The following is a 20659-nucleotide window of genomic DNA, read 5'->3' on the forward strand; positions in this document are numbered from 1 at the left end:
AGCTGCAGGGCCAGTTCCATGGGCAAGGGAAGGAACTGGGATCTCCTCCTTCATGCCGTGGGGCAGCATAGTGTCTGTGCAAGCACCAGAGAGAACCTGCATCCTGTGCACCCTCGGGAGGTTCAGCACAGCAACTAGCTCCTCTCTGTCCTTACTCTGGCATGTCTTAGGGCCTCTTCAACTCCCAGACAGATTGCTGGTTCTGCTCATCATGAAGTCTTTTCATCCCCACCCCCCATTCAGGGCTGGCACCCTCTACCCCACTTCTTCCCCATCGCCAGCTTGGACTTATGGCTGGGATAATTCTACAAAGTGGTACAGATAAGGCTTTCTTCAACGTTCATTACTCCTATCTTAAAAAGCCATAAGAAATAAGAGGCAAACATACATAATTTTTTTTCTGCATAAATCCTACAGAGGAATTCCAATTACTTGAACCCTCCCTACAATTTCATCCCTTAAGGTGGGGGGACCTGTAGAGTAATTTCCCAGAGGAAAAGCAAGGACAAGCAAGACTGCTGCCCAATTACCACCCCATCCTGGGCTGCATGAAACAGACAAACTTTTGCAATTCCAGTTCGGCCTTCCTGCGTGGAGCTTGATGAGCTCCTCTGCTGAGCGTTTCTGGGGTGTGTTAGGATTAAACCGGAGATGACAACTTCTTCCAGGGGATTTCAGATACCTCTCTTCAAGTTCTGACTGCTTACAGTGAGACACCCCCGCTGTCACTGATTCAGAAAGCACCATGCAGACTTGTAAAGGTAAATGTGGAGTCTCCCACAGTCTGGGCTCTGAGTTAACTCACTGTGGGGCAAGACTGACATCTGAGGCAGGAGTCAGAGGTGCACAGGAAAGAGGTTCACATTCCCAGTGCAGTTCAAGAGGAGTCCAGGCAGCATGGAAGCAAGAGATACGAAACAGTTTCATTTTGAGTAACCTCTTAACACAAACTGCAGGTGAACAGGTTTTATGGAGGTCAGCAGCAATACCCCAAAGCAGAGGAGTGAGATCAGGAAAGCTTCAAAGACATGCCTGGAAACAAAAGCCAGGAAGTGCAGAGGGAACTGCTACCAGCAGGAGAGGTAGGGGGATGCATGATGTTAGTGCCAGAGGCAGGAGGCGTAAGGGGAAAGCTGCATTTAGGCTTGGAAAACCCCACCCACACTCTGGCAACTCTGAACAGGCTCCCCAAGCACCGCTGGGGTCTGAACACCACTCATCTGCTGTGGAGCTACAGGAACAGAGGTTTAGGAGATCAGCCAGCCTGCAGGGCTCCACCACCTTGGGAAAGGACAGCTGCTCTCACAGCTGGGAGTGACAGTACTGGAAAAGGGCACACAGATGGCCTGCCCATAGCTTTGGGATAGGAGAAGGCTGCTTGCCACACAGTAAGCACAGAAATGGAGCTGGGAAGTTTGGAAAGCAGGGGATGGGGCACACACCATTTGTACCTACTACGCAAAATTCCAGCAGGTTTTTTTTTTATTGGCAGTATTTCACTGGAGAGTAAGCATGCTACAGCTTGCAAGGACTCCAGTAAGCTACCAAGGGTGGATGCTTGCCCTAATGCCTTAAGCCAGCCTCTGAATCAACACTGGCCTTAGGAGGAAAAAGCAACATGCTTTTGGGTATTCCACTGAGATCCATCAGATGCATCTTTGCATCCAGGCAAACATACAACCAGTGAAAAAAGGTACTTGGCCCTGATCGAGTCCTGACTTATCCACGACACGGTTTGAGGACACAGCAGAACTTCAGTCCTGTTTTAAATAAATCCCTGGCTGTGGCTAGAGCAGGTCACTGGTCATCCAAAATCATGCACTCGTCAGTGCTCAGCCCTGCTGGTAGCATAACACTCCAGACAAAAGTTTTTAATTTTATTACAATTCCAAAACCAGGACAAAGTCTGAAAACACTTTACTCCCTACTCTCTGCTATCAAGAATGGGTTCTTCACACACACACACACAAAAAACCTAAATTTATCTACCACTACATAAGACTGACACAAAGTAGTCTCAAGCACCCTGAACACACTTTAATCAAACTTGCAAGTTTCAAAGAGGGCCAGCAAAGCCCATTTTGAACAAAGACAGTCCTGCCATTTTGGAATCCTGCACTCTATATGATAGCTGCTTTCTTAAAAACCCCTACAAGCTTAAAAGTATTTCCAAAGAAATGTTGCCTAAGACTTTTCTTGAGCAATTCACTCCTGAGTCAAAACAAACCATGGAAACCAGCAAAGATGCTTATTTCATAATGCAAAGAAACAATATAGGAAGGTTTGCATGGATGCTGGAAACCAGGAGCAATGAGCACAGGCTGTACACAGCATATACATGAGTATAATGTGTATGCTGAATCAACTGACACTACTATGAAACCTTAAGGCACAATGTTGGAATGGCTTCAGATGCACTTACAACAAAGGCAGCCCACAAAGAGACTCATTATCATGTAAAAAGGGCATTTGATCCAAGCATCCTGAGGTACAGAAAGCTAACCCTGCTGGCACTCTGGGAACTGAGGCAGACAGAAGTGGGAGGATTGTTGGAACCACACCACAGCTTTATTAATACAGGACAAGGTGTCCACAATGCCATTAGGCTAATTTAGTTCCCACTACAAGTTCTACTAATTGCAACATCTGTTTAATTATAACCATAAGCAGATAAGGGCACTGACAGAAGACAAACTGCTTCTGAACACAAGGCAGGTCCTGCAGGAAGAAGGGAAAACATCCTGCAGTGTGGACACAGTGGCCAAAAGCTCCAACAGGTGGCTGTTGAGAGGCTGTGATTCCTGGGCAGAGAGTCAAGGCTGATAAATGCTGACTCTCGTCACTGAAACTATGGCTTTAGACATTGCTCTTCTTCCTAAAAAGTCGACAGCTCAGCCAGATTCTAGGCTTTCCATTTCATCACCAGAAGCCACTACCAGGTGAAAATGGAAAATCTTTCCCTGTGAAAATCAGCATGTAGGTTTTTCCCATGAGTGTTCCTTAATACACTGGGAAATTGGGCTGTTCCACAGTTCTACTCTGCACCAAAGCCACTCAACAGCTGAACATCCTGCTAAAAGTTTTGACAGTTTTCCATCAGATCACCTCTATTTCTTCACCAGGAAGAATCACACCTTATTAGGCCAATACTCTGGATGATGGGCCCCCAGAGAAAACAGTAGGCCAGCTGCCTACCTCCACCATGGGACTGCACCTCGATTGGGTCAAGACAGGGGACGACCCACTGTCATCAAAAGGGCTATACAGCCAATAGGGTTTCAGTGGGAAGTGTGAGGCCTGCACAACTCCACAGCTCTGCATCCTCTGGAAGCTCACATGTGACTCAGTGTCAGTCTTCTCCATGCAACAGCCATAGAATCATAGAATCGTTTAGGTTGGAAAAGACCTTTAAGATCATTGAGTCCAACTGTTAACCTAGCACTGCCAAGTCCACCACTAAACCATGTCCCTAAGCACCACATCTACACATCCTTTAAATACCTCCAGGGATGGTGACTCAACCACTTCCCTGGCCAGCCTGTTCCAATGCTTGACAACCCTTTCAGTGAAGAAATTTTTCCTAATACCCAAACTAATCCTCCCCTGGTGCAACTTGAAGCCATTTCCTCTCATCCTATCCTTGCTACTTGGGAAGAGACCAACACCCACCTTGCTACAACCTCCTTTCAGGTAGTTGTAGAGAGTCATAAGGTCTCCCCTCAGCCTCCTTTTCTCCAGACTAAACAGCCCCAGTTCCCTCAGCCGCTCCTCATACGACTTGTGCTCTAGACCCTTCACCAGCTCTGTTGCTCTTCTTTGGACACACTCCAGAACCTCAATGTCTTTCTTGTAGTGAGGGGCCCAAAACTGAACACAGTATTTGAGGTGCAGACTCACCAGTGCTGAGTACAGGGGGACGATCACCTCCCTGCTCCCACTGGCCACAGTATTGCTGATACAGGCCAGGATGCCGTTGGCCTTCTTGCCACCTGGTCACACTGCTGGCTCACATTCAGCCGGCTGTCAACCAACATCCCCAGGTCTTTTTCCGTTGGGCAGCTTTCCAGCCACTCTTCCCCAAGCCTGTAGTGTTGCATGGGGTTGTTGTGACCCAAGTGCAGGACCCAGCACTTGGCCTTGTTGAACCTCATACAATTGGCCTCAGCCCATCAATCCAGCCTGTCCAGATCCCTCTGTAGAGCCTTCCTACCCTCGAGCAGACCAACGCTCCCACCCAACTTGGTGTCATCTGCAAACTTACTGAGGGTGCACTCAATCCCCTCGTTCAGATCACTGATAAAGATATTAAGCAGAACTGGCCCCAATATTGAGCCCTGGGGAACACCACTTTTGACCAGCCACCAACTGGATTTAACTCCATTCACCACAACTCTTTGGGCCCAGCCATCCAGGCAGTTTTTTACCCAGCGAAGAGTACACCCAACCAAGCCATGAGGATCCAACTTCTCCAGGAGAATGCTGTGGAAGATGGTGTCAAAGGCTTTACTAAAGTCTGGGTAGATAGCATGCACAGCCTTTCCCTCATCCACTAAGCAGATTACCTTGTCATAGAAGATCAGGTTAGTCAAGCAGGACCTGCCTTCCATAAACCAATGCTGGCTGGGCCTGATAACCTGGTTGTCCTGTATGTGCCGTGTGATGGCACTCAAGACAATCTGCTCCATAACCTTCCCCGGCACCAAGGTCAGGCTGACAGGCCTGTAGTTCCCTGGATCCTCCTTCCAGCCCTTCTTGTAGGTGGGCGTCACATTTGCTAACCTCCAGTCAACTGGGACCTCACCGGCTAGCCAGGACTGCTGATAAACGATGGAAAGTGGCTTGGTGAGCACTTCTGCCAATCTCCTCAGTACCCTTGGGTGGATCCCATCCAGCCCCATAGACCTGTGTGTGCCTGAACAGTGTAGCAGGTCGCTAACCGCTTTCCCTTGCGTTATGGGGCCTTCATTCTGCTCCCCATCCCTGTCTTCCAGCTCAGGCGGCTGGGTTCCCAGAGAACAACTTGTCTTACTGTTAAAGATTGAGGCAAAGGCAGCATTAAGTACCTCAGCCTTCTCCTTATCCTTTATCACTGTTTCCCCCCACATCCAATCAAGGATGAATATTCTCCTTAGCCCTCCTTTTGTTGCTGATATATTTACAGAAACATTTTTTGTTGTCTTTTACAGCAGTAGCCAGACTAAGTTCTAGTTGGGCTTTGGCCCTTCTAATTTTCTCCCTGTATAACTTCACAACATACTTGTAGTCCTCTTGAGTTGCCTGCCTCTTCTTCCAAAGGTGATAAACTCTCCGTTTTTGGGGTTTTTTTCCCCGAGTTCCAGCCAAAGCTCTCTGTTCAGTCAGGCGAGCCTTCTTCCCCACCGGCTCATCTTTCAGCACATGGGGATGGCCTGCTCCTGCATCTTTAAGATTTCCTTCCTGAAGAATGTTCAGCCTTCCTGGACTCCTTTGCCCTTCAGGACTGCCTCCCAAGGGACTCTGTCAACCAGTTTCCTAAACAGGCCAACGTCCAGAAGTCCAAGCTGGCAGTTCTGCTGATCCCCCTCCTTACTTCTCCAAGAATCGAAAACTCTCATTTCGTGATCGCTATGCCCAAGACAGCCCCAACCATCACATTAACCACAAGTCCTTCTCTGTTAGTGAACAACAGGTCCAGCGGGGTGCCTTCCCTAGTTGGCTCACTCACCAGCTGTGTCAGGAAGTTATCTTCAACACACGTCAGGAACCTCCTAGACTGTTTCCTCTCTGCTGTATTGTATTTCCAGCAGACATCTAGTAATTTAAGTCCCCCACAAGAACAAGGGCTAGCGATTGTGAGACTTCTCCAAGCTGCTTGTAGAATATCTTGTCTGCCTCTTCGTCCTGGTTGCATGGTCTATAACAGACTCACACCATGATACCTGCCTTGTTGGCCTTCCCCCTGATTCTTACCCATAAACACTCAACCCTATCGTCACCATCATTAAGCTCTAGACAGTCAAAACACTCCCTAACATACAGGGCTACCCACTGCCTCTCCTTCCTTGCCTATCCCTTCTGAAGAGTTTATAGCCATCTATTGCAGCACACCAGCTGTGCAAGTCATCCCACCATGTTTCTGTGATGGCAACTATATCACAGATTTCCTGCTGCACAATGGCTTCCAGATCCTCCTGTTTGTTGCCCATGCTGTGTGCATTGGTGTAGACACACTTCAGTTGGGCTATTGATCCTGCCACCTTTTGAGGATGAGAAGCCCCAATTCCTACGTGACCATTCTCAGGTGCTTGCGTGGTTTCTAACACATCCATAACCCTTGTGTCTTTGCTGCCACATGGATCTCCATCCCCTACCTCCACTGAGCTGAGCAAAGGACCTCGCTAACACACTGTCTCTCAAACACTGGCGTGTCACCCCCAGGCTTATCTCTAGCGATCCTGGTTTTATCCCTTTCCCTCTTCAAATCTAGTTTAAAGCTCTTTCAATGAGCCCTGCTAACTCCTGTGCAAAGATCCTTTTCCCCCTTTGAGACAGGGGTACCCAATCTGTTACCGGCAGGCCTGGTGTCATCTAAACCACTCACGATCAAAAACCCCAAATTTTGCCAGTGACACCAGGCTTGGAGCCAGGAATTGATCTGCTGGCTTGTTGCAACTTCATCGCTGCCTACCTGAAAAATCAATAATGGATAATAATCTGAGGGCCACACCGGGGTAGGAAGCTTTCTCTTCACATCTTTAGCCAGGGCCCCAGGCAGGCAGCAGACTTTCCTAAGTGGGTCCAGTCTGCATATTGGGCCTTCTGTTCCCTTCAGAAGGGAGTCTCCTATGACAATGACATGTCTTTTTTTTCTTTATGGAAGCAGTTTTGACACAGGGCATATACAGCAACATGCCTGAGCCTAACATTGTCTATTTTGCAACTGGGATGTCAGTGGTAACACTGGCAATTGTACCAAGCTAGGTCTGCCAACAAAGGTGATGACATAAACTTCAGCCATCAAAAACGTATCAGTATACCCCAAGTAGGCTTGCCCAGCTCATGCAGCTACAGCTTCTCAACTACTTGGTCCCAAACCAACACCACACATGTACCTTGCTAAAATTGCCACAGACTGCAGCATGGAGACAGCTTCAGAAGCACTCAGCCTGAAGTCAAATCTTTCCCTGCCCATGGGACTCTTCCCCACACTTGCATCAAAGCATGGCAGCTTCACACTCCCTGTAGCACACACTCTAATCTTAGCAGGATTAAGGCTGTTTTTCCCAACAGACTCACTCTGCTTTTGCACGTTAGTCCTGTTGGCTGTGGCACTAAGTGGTACACACACTTGATGAACACCTTGAAAAGCAAAGGGTAGCGTGGTTAACTTGGCAGATCAGCCAGTCAGTATGAAGCAGAGGACAGTGAGTTATAATAAAGCATTACACCCCGAGCAACAGCTGAGAAAATGCCAAGTGCCATTGAGATTCACAGATCAGCAAGCACAGAGCTTTACAATTTTCAGGCATTCTTATACCAAAAGGCACCAACCCAATGACTCTGTTATTGCTAGATGTTTTTAAACTTTCTTCTTGAAGTTGGCCATGTGCCCTGGCTGTGATCAAAGTCAACTCTTCTACAGGGCTTCTCGTATCACTTCCAGCCAAGAATCTGGACTGTAAAAGTAACATCAGAGAAGAGTCTCCAAATGCCTGCACCTCCTCTCCCCAATAACTTACTGACAATTCATTTCTCCATCTGCTTCAGCACCAGACTTTGCCTTGCTGCACCTAGTTGAATCCCTGTGCCCCTATCTGACATGAGTCTAGTGGGATCTCCACTCTGTTCTTGAAAGCTGTCTTATCTTTCCTCTCAGACTTTTCCCTCTCCTTTCTGACCCAAGAAGGCCAGAAAGATTCTTGGTATGCTACGGCCATTGCTGTCACTCCAGAAGTGCCATTGGCTTGGTGCCTGTGCCACCCATTAGTGTTCAGAGAAAGCAGATTAGTGCGATTCTCCTACCTTTGTGTATGAACTAGTGAGCAGGAATAGGAATTGATGGGGTTAGAATTACAAGGTACAGTCCCGTAATCCGTGATCTGATTGCTGCCTTGGAGTCTCTGTAACAACAGCCACAAGTCACCATCCCAGAAAAGATGGAGGCAAGTAGGGAGGGAAATGAAAGGTGAGGGAAATAAAAAAAAAAAAAAGAGGAACAGAAAAAGGAAAAAAACAGTAAAATCGCCCAAGCATGTGTAAGGCAGCTGTGCCACGTAGAAAAGCTCCAGTACCTGACTCCATCAGAGCTCTCCATAAAGGCAGCACAAAATGCCAAAGCCCAGCTGGCTGCTCCCCTGACTGAGGCATCCATGTTAGCGCAGAACACCAGGTTCAGCCCACCTTCAGCTGCTTGAGCACCTGGGGTTGTTTGTTAAGCTTGAGAAGTACCCAGGTGAGCTCAGCCATGTGGAGGCCACATTTGGGCGTGTAGTGGGGTGTCTGTCATGACTTCTTCCAAGCACAACTCCTCAGAGGTAAGGAGCTGCCAGTGAAGTTTTTGACTGAGACCTGTTTGTTACCTCACACACATACCTCTGGTTCTTTCTGCAGTCAGTTCTGGAGACTTTTAGCATTATAGAAATGACACCTGTACCACCTTTACTCTGGTCTCAACACCCTCCGCCCTCCAGCAGCAAGCTCTTACAATTGTATTTATACTAAAAACAGCTTAAGCAGAAGTGTACAATTCATCTGGTGAAAGAAGTGTCTGACAAAGGGAAAGGACCTTACTGCTACCAGGCATCATGTTCACTGCCAAAGGACCTTGATATTTCCTGGGCCTTTTACACGTGTGTTACAAATTAACTCACAGTGCCACCAGCACCTCTCGTTATAACCCTGCTGCCTCAGGGCTTGCAGAGGATGGATTGGCCTTAGAGTTCATCTTCTGCCTTTGACTTCAGCACTGTTAACTGAGGGATACAAGCAGTTTGGTGTATATCAAAACAGACTGGTCTTTACCCCAGCTCAGCTTAGCTAAGTGTGTTCCAGTTAGCCCCATTCACACTAGGATTTTGGGAGAGCAGTTGTCTTCTATCTTGGTCCCATACACCATGATGCTTGCCACTGCTAAAATCAGCCAAAGTTGTAAGCCTCAGAGCAGAAAAAAAGCAGGAATTCTTTTTAAGTTATGACAAGTGCGGGGGGGGGGGCGGGGCGACGCACACACACACAGGACTCCTTTACCCAAACTAGATAACATTGTACAGCCTTTCCCCCGCCCTCTAGTCTAGAATTGTATGTGCAAGAACTACTCAAGACAGCATCAATTCCCTTTACTTATCCTACCCTCTGCATTTGTGCTCAGATAGTTCAGTAAAAATAAATAAAAAATAAAATAAAAATTTAAAAAAGCATATATTTTGTAATTGAAAATCCACCTTCCTGAGCAGCCGGTCGGAGCAGAGCTGCTTCTTGGACCTTCTGGTCTCTCTCCAGATCAGACTGGTTAGATTATCTGGAGGAAGGCAGCACTGTCTTCTGAAAAGACCTGACTTGACCCAGCAGAAAACTGAGCTTATGCACTTTGCTAGTCATCATCGCTGATGGCTTCATGAACGTTGAGTGGACGTCTCTGCTAACGTCCTAGAAGGGGAGCCCAGAGAAAAAAGGAAAAGAGCCTCAAACAACCACCAGTCTCTTCCCTTTCCCTGCAGGGAGAGCTTCTAACAAGTATCTACCGCAATTAGTTCACCAGAGCCCCTCTCCCACATGCAAACAGCTGCATTTATTGCACGGCATGCCACAAGGACATCATACCCCAAGCTCTGGTGCACACATATGAACTAGCAGCCTTGTCTGCAGCACTGCACAGTGAGCCAGGCTGCTCAAGCTCTCCTTTGGGCTTTGCCACCTATCTTCCTCCAGTCCCATACACTGAACCCCACTTGGCAGCTGAGGACAAGGAATAAGAGGAATTACCTGCCTCCCTAGGGGCCTGGAATAATATTTACCCAGCTCTAAACAACAGCAAAACACTGGAGGGCTCAGTGCATTGCCAGGGGAGAGAAGTGAGCTCATTGCTGCTTTACATCTGTCCCTAGCTTATACAAAGATGTGTGAAGCCCTGCAGACTCCCAGAGGACCAGAGCTTACAGATTCTCCGTGACATTAACAGTAAGAAAATAGAGGCCCCAGCAGCTGCCAGAGCTGAGATTACAGCCACCTGTCTGAAAATGCCAACAAGGAGCTTCCCCACAGGCTGGGCAAGTGGTGGGATAAGAGAAGAGAATCGCAGCTGCAATCATAACTCAGGAAGGGCCAGCCCCATTCCTAGAAAGGGGAGAGGTTGGGTGTTGTCCTGACCTAAAAGCAGGGGCACAGCAGGGACTGAAGGGAGGTTTACTCACTGTCTGTTCATTATCCAAATTGGCCTGCTGTCTTCGGAGATCAGCCTTAACGAATGCTGGGACAGAGGGAGGAAGAGAGATGTGAAGGCAGTTAAGTTACCATGCAGAGCCCAAATCAATTTCCCCAGGACTCAAAGGGGCAGCAGAGGCCCCAGAGGAGACGGGAATGTGTTATGGTGAGCAAGGGAAACCATTCTCCTGGATAAGGCAGAGAGCGCTTCCGAAACAGGCAGGATAGAGACTCCTTATTGCAGCACATAGAAGATGCATCTTTGAGACCCCAGCCAGCAGCCAGGGCAAGAAGCCTTGGATCTCTTTTGTAACACAGACCAGATGCTTAAAGAAGCACAGCAGCATCGCTATGGGACTGCTGTGTGGGTCTTGCCCTTTCCGGCAGGCACCACTACACACAAAAGCCCTTCAGTTCTTATGCCAAGCCCAAGGGGAACAGCCACAGCAGAGGAACACTGAAAAATTTAATTACCTGTCATAACAGTCCCCAGGAACAGGAAGGAACAAAGAAGGAGGTTTCCTGCCTTTGTCCCAAAGCAATCCATGATTTGCCCTTGGCTGATGGTGAAGGCAATACCAAAAATCTACAAACAAAGGCAGTGTCAAGATGTACTATTATTATAAAGCAACCCAAACAGCTTCCCAGCTTTACTGAAGTATCAGAGCATACAGGCCAGCCAAGCTGTTGGCCTAGCGAGGCTGAAGTTTGGTTATAAACACACCCAGAGGCACCTCCATGCAGCTGATGGGAAGATGGGTGACCGTTAAGGCTGGAATCCCACCTCTCACTGGAGAAGAGCTAGGTCCTAGGCTGTTAGGAGCAATGTTGGAAAAGGCAAGGATGGCTGGCATCCTGATGGATTTTCCTAAGCAGAAACAGAATGGATGCCACTAGAGAAATGCCATGAGGAGCATCATTCAAAAAGCCAGGTCCTGGGGTGCTTAGATCTGCAGCATGTTACAATAATCATGGACAAGAAATAGGAGTCAAGGCTGGGAACTACAATTTAATCTCTCTGCCTGTAAAGAGGCAAGCAAAGGGAAAACAACACACCTACCTGTGCTGAGACATTAAGGAGCCCTGATGATGTTCCTTCTGATTCTGGGTATGTCAACTCTGCAGCAAACTCAAAGCCCAGGGGAAGGTATCCTGTCATGAAAAACCTGTACAGAAACACACAGAAAGGAAGACTCGGCAACTGCCAGAAGGAAGACTGAAGAGGCACAGTGTAGCCCATACCCCTTTGGGGATGCTTCACTGACTGCACAGGATGTTTCCTCTAGCACTGTCACAGCTCAGGCAGCTGTCTGACTCCCTCACCATGGCACAGGTCTTCCTCATACCCAGAAATACCTTTGCCCACAGCCTCAAGGCACAGAGCCAGGCCAGCAGGGAGCTGCTGGTTGCTACGAGAATGAGACATTAAAAGGAGCGTCTCCCACAAGTGACTCTAAGGGGCATCGTCCCCAGCATGGTCAAACAGCCACCCAGGCCCATATGCTTTACATTCCTGCCCATTCGTCATCTATGGGGCTGTGGTACCACTTGCTTCCCAAATACTTTCACTTAATTACTTGGAACATTTAAGGCAGCTGCAGCTGCGCAGGACCACACTAATGTCCCTGACCCTAATGAAATACATACAAGAGAGAGATAGGAAAAGCAGATCATTTTGTCCTTAAACCATGCAGGAGCCACACACAGGCTATAGCTCTCCCCAATCCCTCCTCCACCATAAGCTCTGCCTCCCTGCTCATCCACTAGCAGCTCGCATGTAGAGGAAAGCAGCCTGCACATGAACTTACCCCAGCATGCCTGCAGTCACAAAGACCACCCAGAGGTGGCCTAGGCTCAGAGTGAAGGTGTAGGCTATCATTCCCACCAGAGACATGATATAGACGACTAGTGTTGTCTGTCTACAAGAAAAAACAGAGTCAGGGTATTATTTAATCCACTCCTCCTTTTCGCCCACAGATCTTGGTATAGTTTGCAGCCCATGGTTAAAAAAAAAAAGTTGCACAGCTCTCTGACACCCTTACCCCAGACAGAAGAACTGGACTGACAGAGCACGAAAGCGCCTGTACACACAGCAGAGCAGGAGGAGAAGCAAGAACAGCACCTAGGAGTTTTCACATCTCTACCTCATGACCGGGGACTTTGCTCCCTGTGGGGTCAGGGCATCACACCTATAAGGAGGCACCTATGAGGCAGCCAAGAAGCTCAGATCCTACCATGGGTTGACAAGTCCCTGGTCATCTACTGTACATGCCTCTTGAGGGGAAGAGCAAGAGCCAAATAAAGAGATCATTAGTCTTTCTTGGGCACCCTCTGTACTATAACCAGTTGGACACGCTTACTTATAAGCAGGAGCTGAGGCGATTGAGCACTCCCAAGCAGGAAAGTAATGGGAAGAGGTGACAACACTGCTACAGTGTTACGGGCCCGTATTTTTCAGTGCTATCCAAAACACCTTCATTGCTGCTCCTTTCTGTGTTTAAACTGCCTACTGTACTTGGAGAGGTGATGTGCAAGCCAGGTTGCCCTCACAGCCTCACCCTCAAGCCACAGGAGCGTTTAGCAGGGCTAGTGCCAGTTCCAGGGCCAAGGGCAGCTGAGCCACCAGCACTCTTTTCTGGGTAGAGGGGACAAAGAGACCCCGTGCCCTGGAAGCACACCAGGCAGATCCTGGGAATAGCCAGACCTGCAGCCTGGCCACACTGAGGAACGTCAGTGGGCTTGGTACTGCAAAACACATGTAGCAGCCCAGGCCAGCTTTACCAGAACTGAAACGTTAGCAGTTGTCATCCCTGCCTAGACACCAAGGAAATCCTTCCCACATCCAAAACCCAAGGCTTTTTCTAGTACAGGACCTAGCAAGTAGCCCTTCACAGTACATAGTTTTGGGAAGGAAAGAATGATAAATCCTTTACTTGACTGAAATTCCACCAGGATCTTTAAAGCAGAACAGTTACCACAGCTGACAAAACTTTTTGGCTATTGTCTTTTAGGAAGAAGTTAAATGTATAACCACAAGCTAATTGTGTACTTTCTACCAAATTTTAGTCTTAATCCATTAAAGAATGTGTTTGGTATCAGTTTCTAGAACTCTACTAAAGAAACTAAACCTCAAACTATTTTCACTTTTTTTTTCCTTTTTAATGCAAATGACCACCATCAAAAATCCAACCCAAACAGGCAGCCAGTATTATATTGTGTAATAAAATGTTTGCAGTACACTGAACTACTACAGATAAAACCAGAATGTTCCAGCTAAGGTTCTGTTCTCCCTCACTGCTGCAATGGCTGAAGTCCGTGGGGCTCATGCTCATACGTCAATTTGTACCCAAATACAGGCTTGAGAAACTAATTTCAGACTTCAACTATCAATCCATGCTTACAAAGGTTCACCAGACACATTTAATGTATTGAAAGGCTGAATGACATTTTGCTGTGACAAGTAATTCTGTTTTGCATCAAAGGAGTAGGCAAATCCCTTAACCTCCAACGCTGTATCATTTCTAGAATATGTTCTTCCCAATGCTGTCATGGAGAAAAAAAGTTGTCTGTGAAGGCAGCATAAAGGGGCTGCTTACTTCTGCTATAACCCACTATAGAGAGCTGCTACGTGGCCAGCACACAGCCTGGAGGCTGCAGGAGAAGAAGACCCAAAAGACTGACAGAGGAGTTAGAGAGCAGCCCCAGAAAGTGAAAGAGAAGCAGGTGAAAGACTTTTTCTGCTCAATGCAGTTTCCTCAGATATCTCCCATGAGTTCTTATCCTTCCCATCCCCTGACAAGCAGCCAGGGAGGAAAAGTGCTAATTAGGAAAGGGATTCAAGGCTAGAATTACAGTTCCCTGGGCTGCACAGACCAAGCTTGAACTGGGTGCTTCTTCCATAAACAGGAGTCTCCAAAGTGCACGGCAGTCAGTGCTAAAATATAGTGCAGGCCTCCAAGAGGTGGCTGTGGCCCTAAGAAGCTTAGTCTCTGCCAGCAGGGACACTTGGCACATGCGGGTTTTATTATTTATTTCTCCCCACAGCCAGTTTTGGTCCCAGTGCAGAGCTTTTAGGATAGGCCCACAAAATCTCACCCAGTTCCCTAGGCTTATGGTTCAAGTATTCTAAGTAGTTTGTATCTGATTCACTCTGTCAGTTGCCAACAGTTGCGCTTTCCCCCTCATCTCCAGGCAAAGGTGATGAATGAGTTAGTGACCAGATGTGGTCAGGACTTTGTTTCACATCCATGCTATGTCATTAGTCAAGCTGCAAGAAAGAAGTTCCCAGAACATGCAGCCCCCCGCTGAGAAATAGAGCAGGCAGGCTTATAGAAGCCGGCAGCTCTTGAAGGTGTTCTCCATTGGAACTGCAGAACTAACTGGGGGACAAAATGGAGAAAACTGTTTGATCTTGCCATGGGTCTCTCATCTACCACACATTAGCTGGCTCTAGGAGACTTCGAGCTTTCCTCACTGACCTCCCTGAATCATTAGACTCCAGCAGGGCAAAACAAATCAACAGACCCTTGTGAACAAACAAGACCGCAGGCTTGAGTGCTGTGAAAAATCACACACCAGGAAGTGCCCTGAAGCCATGCACTGAGCGGCTGCCTGCTCGCCACAGTCCCTAACTGGGACTTGAACAGACAGCCCTGAATGCAACTCCTGATATAGGAAACAGCCTCAAGCACACAGGCCGACTTGTGCTAAACCAGACTTTAGCAAGACCCTGCTGCCCAGAGCATACCAGTGATGACAAAAAAGCAGATGTAGTGCCCAGCAGTCCAGGACAGACCCCAAATTTTGAAAGGGGTTTAATTGAGACACAAGTAGACACTGGTGCATAGGGAAGCAAAGAAACCCCTGGGGAAAGACACCAAGGCAGGGTGTTTCTCAGGAAGCAGCCTTTGTCACCATGTTCACTAGAGGACAAAAAGAATGCTCCGTGGCCACAGGGGCACCAGGGCATGGAATAATGCCCAGATTTACTTGATAAGCCTCTTATCATAGCCATAAATATCTTATGGGAGAGATAAAAACACAAAGGAGGAGAAGCAGATTCACAGAGGACATTTGCACAGCATTTCTGGTGTTTTTAGCAACCTGTTCCCATGATGGCCCTACAGGGACTGATGATTATCATTGTCTGGAACAGGTGCCACCAGTCTCCTTAACAGGCTGACTAGTGCAGTGAGTGCAGGCTGGAAGTTACACATTCTGCTACATCACCTTAGGACAACTGGGGCTAACCTACCTCTGTGTTCCGAGGTGTGGGAAGGAAGCCCAGTGCACTGATATGGAAGCAGTGCTACAAAGGCACCAGCTGCCAAGTCTCTGCGGCAGAGCCAGAGGGAGATCTGTGAAGGAGCTGACATGCTTGTCACTTAGGTGAACCTAAGCTGCCCTGACATTCATCTGCCCTCCCAGCCACATTCCCTACCCTTCTGAAGAGGCAGATTAAAGAGCTCACACAAGGGACTGTGAGAAAAAAAGAGACCTTGGTGAAAAAAGCCAGCCAGGGCCAGCACCAGCAGGGAACAGGACTGAAACAGAGAACACAAGTCCTGCTGTTCAGCCAACTCCAGAGGAGGAGTAAGGAACACATGGCCCAGCCCAGCCATGTCTCACAAGGTCACTTGGATGAGGAAAGCCAAAGAGACAGGACCAGACTCACAGGGGACTGGAGCTGCAAAAACACTGGAGTCAAGCAACATCTGAAGCAACAAATGAACAAGGGGTGGGGAGGGAGGCCACAGCCACATGCCACAGCTTTAGCTGCTCACTAGGATGTTGTGTGCAGCTCCAGAGCGCTCTGCTGTATGGACTGGGATGACAGATGGCCTCCAAAGGCTTTGCCATGAGGATGGCACATTCCAGGCTGCACAAGACCCTGAACAAAGGCCTCATCCCTATACTCCCAGAACGATCTCACTGCTGAAGACACTGAGGTGTGAGATGCTAGAGAAGCGAAGAACTGGAGAGGGCTGGTTTGGTTTTCACCACCCCTTCATCCTTCAGCACTCAGTTTTATGCCACTTTCTTCCTGTATGAAGGTCACAAAAAAGGACAGCCTTGGTAAATTATTTATATAAGACATATGGCAAGACAAGGTGAAGACGTATCCACTCCACAAGGACTAACCTTGAAAAGGGCTACAACAAGAAGACCCAAACTGCAGGCCAGGCTAGGCTGAGAGAGCATCACCTTTCAGTGGAAGAGACCCAAGTGCCCCATTCTCCAATATCCAAGTCTTTCCTCCCTCCCCCAAATGTTAACATACTTTGGGCCTGTACAGACCCAAGTTTAAAACACCACTTGGGGTCCTCTGCCTAGTCAATAGAGAGAGATGGATATTTCTGAAATCTTGCCTTACCGAGATGCAGCAACGACAGCAGAGAGCGCTATCTGGAACCAGCTGGACCTGAGGCTATGTGATCACTGCCCTTAAAAGCAGAGCATGGCCAAAGAGAAGTGCTGATTAATCCAGACTCCAAACCCCTGATTCTGAGCCAGACTCCCCTACAAATCCCAATACACCCAGCAATCTCCAGATGTCACAACCCCATCTCTCCTCTGAGCCAGGAACCTGAAGGGTGTACACGCAGCCCCACTTAACTTGATGTCAAAACGTGTTCTTTCAAAAAGGTAGGCTGTCCTCAGCAAGCCATCCCACCCACTGAGGCAGCTCCAGTTCTGGGACCCCTTGCTTGTCACAATGTAACTCACATATTTGTATGGGACAAATGTGCGCCTGCTAATTCCAGAAATAAGAACAGTGCAGGGGCTGCTGCAGGGACTTGCCTGCCAAATAAAAGCAAGGCCTGAGTATGACAGATGGGGAAAGCCTGACTTAGCACAGCCTCATCCTTTCAAGGAACTGCTGATGGGACAGTAAAGATCAAACACGCGTGTAGAGCTCTGCAATTCCTTCTCTTATTAACTTCCCCCTACTCCCCTCAATCACAGCTGGATCCCATTCATTTGCTTCCCTCTCTCTCTCCAAGCTGACTAAAAAAAGGACTTGACATCTTTCCTTCCTGATTTTCATGTGCTTACCATTTCGTTCCTGACACTATTTGAGCAGCGGAGGGAAGGGGGAGGGTAGCTACCTAGAACATCTGGCATCTTGACAGTTTTCTTAAATAGACTTTTAAATGGGGCTAAGTAAAGACTCTGTAGCACTCAAAAATTTTGCTAGTTCCACAGAAATCCACTTTGTGAGCTGCAATGGAGAACAAATTCTTAGCAGTGCTTTCCCTCACCAAAGGCTAAATCTATCCCCAGATAGTCCCTGGGATCTGTAGGATAAATTCCATGGGTGGTATAGCCCTATTTTTCTGCACTCTCAGCCAGCTCTGCTCACCTCAGTGGTCACTCCAAGCAAGCAGGGGCAGTGAAACAAATCCAGGAATTATTTTTTTTCCCCCCTCTCCCATTCTGCCAAATTTCAAGTCCCAGCTCTGCCTGGTGAGCCACAAAGCCTTTGTACTGCAACCTTGCTCCACTGAGGAAGAATCGGAAAGACCATTGGCCCTAGCAGTGCGAGTTGAGGCTACCTTACCAGGAGCCTGGGGCTGGAAAGAGACACAAGTTACATTGCAGAGTTAGCTAGTACAGTTCATAACAGCTATGTTGCTATTTCCCAGGGCTGCCAAATGAGTACTCAGTGGCACACAATGATCTAGAAACAGCAACAAGCAACCTGCCAGTCTCTGTATTAGACATCTGCCCCTCTTTCCCAGCATCCCAGGAGACCTCAGCTACCATTCTTTCTTACTAGAGAAGCCCATTTCCTCTCCATTTTTGATCCCTGTACTTGACAGCTAGGGCCAGAGGCCACTTCAGAAGATGCAAGCCCACAGCTAGCCAGATTCATCTAAGCTGCCCACAATGACAATGTGCTTTTCTGGCCCAAGATACTAGGTAGGATAATGGCAGTGGGACTCCCCCTGCTGAAAAGCTGCTGCAAGGAAAAGAACTCCAAAGTTACCTTCAGCTCATCACGAGCACATCACCAGTAAAGCCCCCTCTCACCCAACCTGCTCAGACAACAGGTTGTAGCACAGTTCTCAAAGCCAGCAGGGAAACTTAAAAGTTGATTACACAGACCCCAACATAAAACAGGAGAGGCACTCTCCATCCCCCAGGACACCCTACAGAGGTCTGTCAGGGAGATCTGCGCTCCTGAGGACTGGGAGCTGCAGGACACCTGAAGACTCTTAGCTGTCCCTTTGCAGACGGCAGGGTATGCTGGCCAGATCTGCCTTCCCAACCACCAGGGAGCAAACCCAAAATCGTCTACCCGCAATCCCAATACCCCTTATGTCTGCCTTAAATACAGCAACCCACCCTCACACAATGCCTCTGGGCACTGGATTCAATGCGCCTTTCATTAAGCCTGACAAAGATTCACAGACGCTGGTTTGTAAGGGCTGAGAAATGGTTTGGTACAGTCTTGATTCTCTGTGTGCCAAGAACTCTCTCATCCCTGACAAAGCAGCTGCTGGGCCATCTCATCCTCTCCCTGTGCCTCCCTAGGGACCACTAGAACCAGACCTTGTATGGGCCCAATGCAGACTAACACACAGCTCCAAACTTCACTTTAGACTATCTGGATTTTAAAGAACCATTTTTTTTTTTCCTACAAACCTTCCCAATGATTGAGTCCCTGGACTGCCAAGTTCCCACTGCTCAGGGTTGCTCCTTGCACAGTATGGGGGAAGAGCACAGTCACTAGGGGTGCAGAGGCAAACAAGTGACTTACTTGTAGGTTTTGGTTCTGTCCAACCAGATGCCGGAGATCAGAGCCCCGACCATCCCCGACAGTATAATGGTGAGTCCAATCCTGCCAGCATTCACCTCCTCCCCCTGTGGCGAGACACACACACACTCTCACACAAATGCAGGAGCCAAATCATACCCAACAAGAAGCAAAGTGCAGAGAACGCAGAGGGGAAGAGACACCAAAGTTAGTGTCCCATACATGTCTTCTGCTGGTAACACACTAACCAGAACTAGCCTTTGCAAGAACACTTTTGGGCCCCCTATGAGCCAATGCAGTGCCCTATTCTGGCCCATGAAGAAAAGTGGTTTGGCACTTCTCTCTGAGCCAGACTAGAGAAAAAGGTGAGCACTGAGAGCGTGAACAGACACGTTCAGAGGAGTCAGCATAAACCCTGTGAAGCCTGCTGTCTGGTATTAGGATTTGGGCCAGATCGACCAGCAAATATTGGGACCCACTATAAGGCAGCACGGAAGGGAGCCCTCTGGCACGCAGCCCCAGCAGTAAGCTCTACAGTAGCTCAGCTACTGAGGCACCCCACCCTTCTGCCACTAGAGCATGAGTGTGGGCAGCCTCCTAGTACAGATGTCTCAGTAGAAATCACTGTCAGGAACAGGGTGGAGGCTATTGCTGGAAGAATTTCTCAGAAGAAAATGCTGCCATTTAGGGTGTAAAGGAGCTGTCTTTGCTAGAGCTCGCCAGCTTTTGCACAAGGTGGTGTAAAGAACTAAAAGAACCATTGCTCTCCTGCCAGCCAGCCACCTCGTGCCAGAGCCAGCCAAAAGTGCTGTGGCATTGCATTTCTTACAGACTCTCCTTTGGCAGCCAGCTCTGGAGAACAGCAAGCATCAGAGGGCCATGACGGTTGGATGCACTTACTGGGTAGTGATGGATCACCATGCGGTTCAGCAGAGTGGACAGGGCGTAGAAGCAACCTGTATTCAGACCTGAGAGGGGGATAAAAATGCAGCACATTCAGAGACTGCTACTCTCCTGCTGGGTAGTGAAAGAGTAGAAATACAGAAAGAGAGAGAGAGATCTTTGGGAGCAGCGATCCATAACAAGGCTGCCAGTCTCAGGAGAGCCAGCCAGACTGGCTAGACATAGGTTACTAAAAGAAATGCAGACGAAGGACAGCCAGATCTCAGCATGCAGTGCTTTCCCTCACCCTGCAGTTTCAGGATGGTTCTTACCTGAGCAGCTAAAGGAAGGGCTGTGCACATTTCTCGTACTGAAAGGTCTTGCAAGTCCTTCATAGGGTCTCAGCCCTCCCTCACAGCCAGATCCATCTTTAGCATTGCAGTTTTCCCCTCCCCCCAGCCAAGGTAAAATACTAGAAAAGCACCTGCCTCAGCATCACACCTTTAACAAGGACCTGGGATTCAATTAACACCAGTGCCATTGACCTGTGTGGTTTCCTTCTAGAGAAGAGCCTGATAGCACCCTCCCTGCTGAGAGCCAGTAAAAAACACCCTCTCC

General features: G+C 48.3%; 1 protein-coding gene across 1 annotated transcript in view; it reads right to left on the minus strand.

The window, feature by feature from the left end:
- The window catches only part of FLVCR2 (FLVCR choline and putative heme transporter 2), a 41143-nt gene that overhangs the window by 532 nt on the left and 19952 nt on the right, over window positions 1-20659 (minus strand). The window contains exons 4-10 of the mRNA XM_075030141.1: window positions 20060-20127; window positions 19163-19266; window positions 12207-12317; window positions 11459-11564; window positions 10873-10984; window positions 10389-10444; window positions 8002-8099 (exon numbers count right to left, since the gene is read on the minus strand). Coding sequence (XP_074886242.1) covers window positions 8002-8099; window positions 10389-10444; window positions 10873-10984; window positions 11459-11564; window positions 12207-12317; window positions 19163-19266; window positions 20060-20127 — 655 coding nt within the window. The remainder of the gene's footprint in view (window positions 1-8001; window positions 8100-10388; window positions 10445-10872; window positions 10985-11458; window positions 11565-12206; window positions 12318-19162; window positions 19267-20059; window positions 20128-20659) is intronic.

This window comes from Buteo buteo, chromosome 6 (genome assembly GCF_964188355.1).
Source record: "Buteo buteo chromosome 6, bButBut1.hap1.1, whole genome shotgun sequence".
Lineage (NCBI taxonomy): Eukaryota > Metazoa > Chordata > Aves > Accipitriformes > Accipitridae > Buteo > Buteo buteo.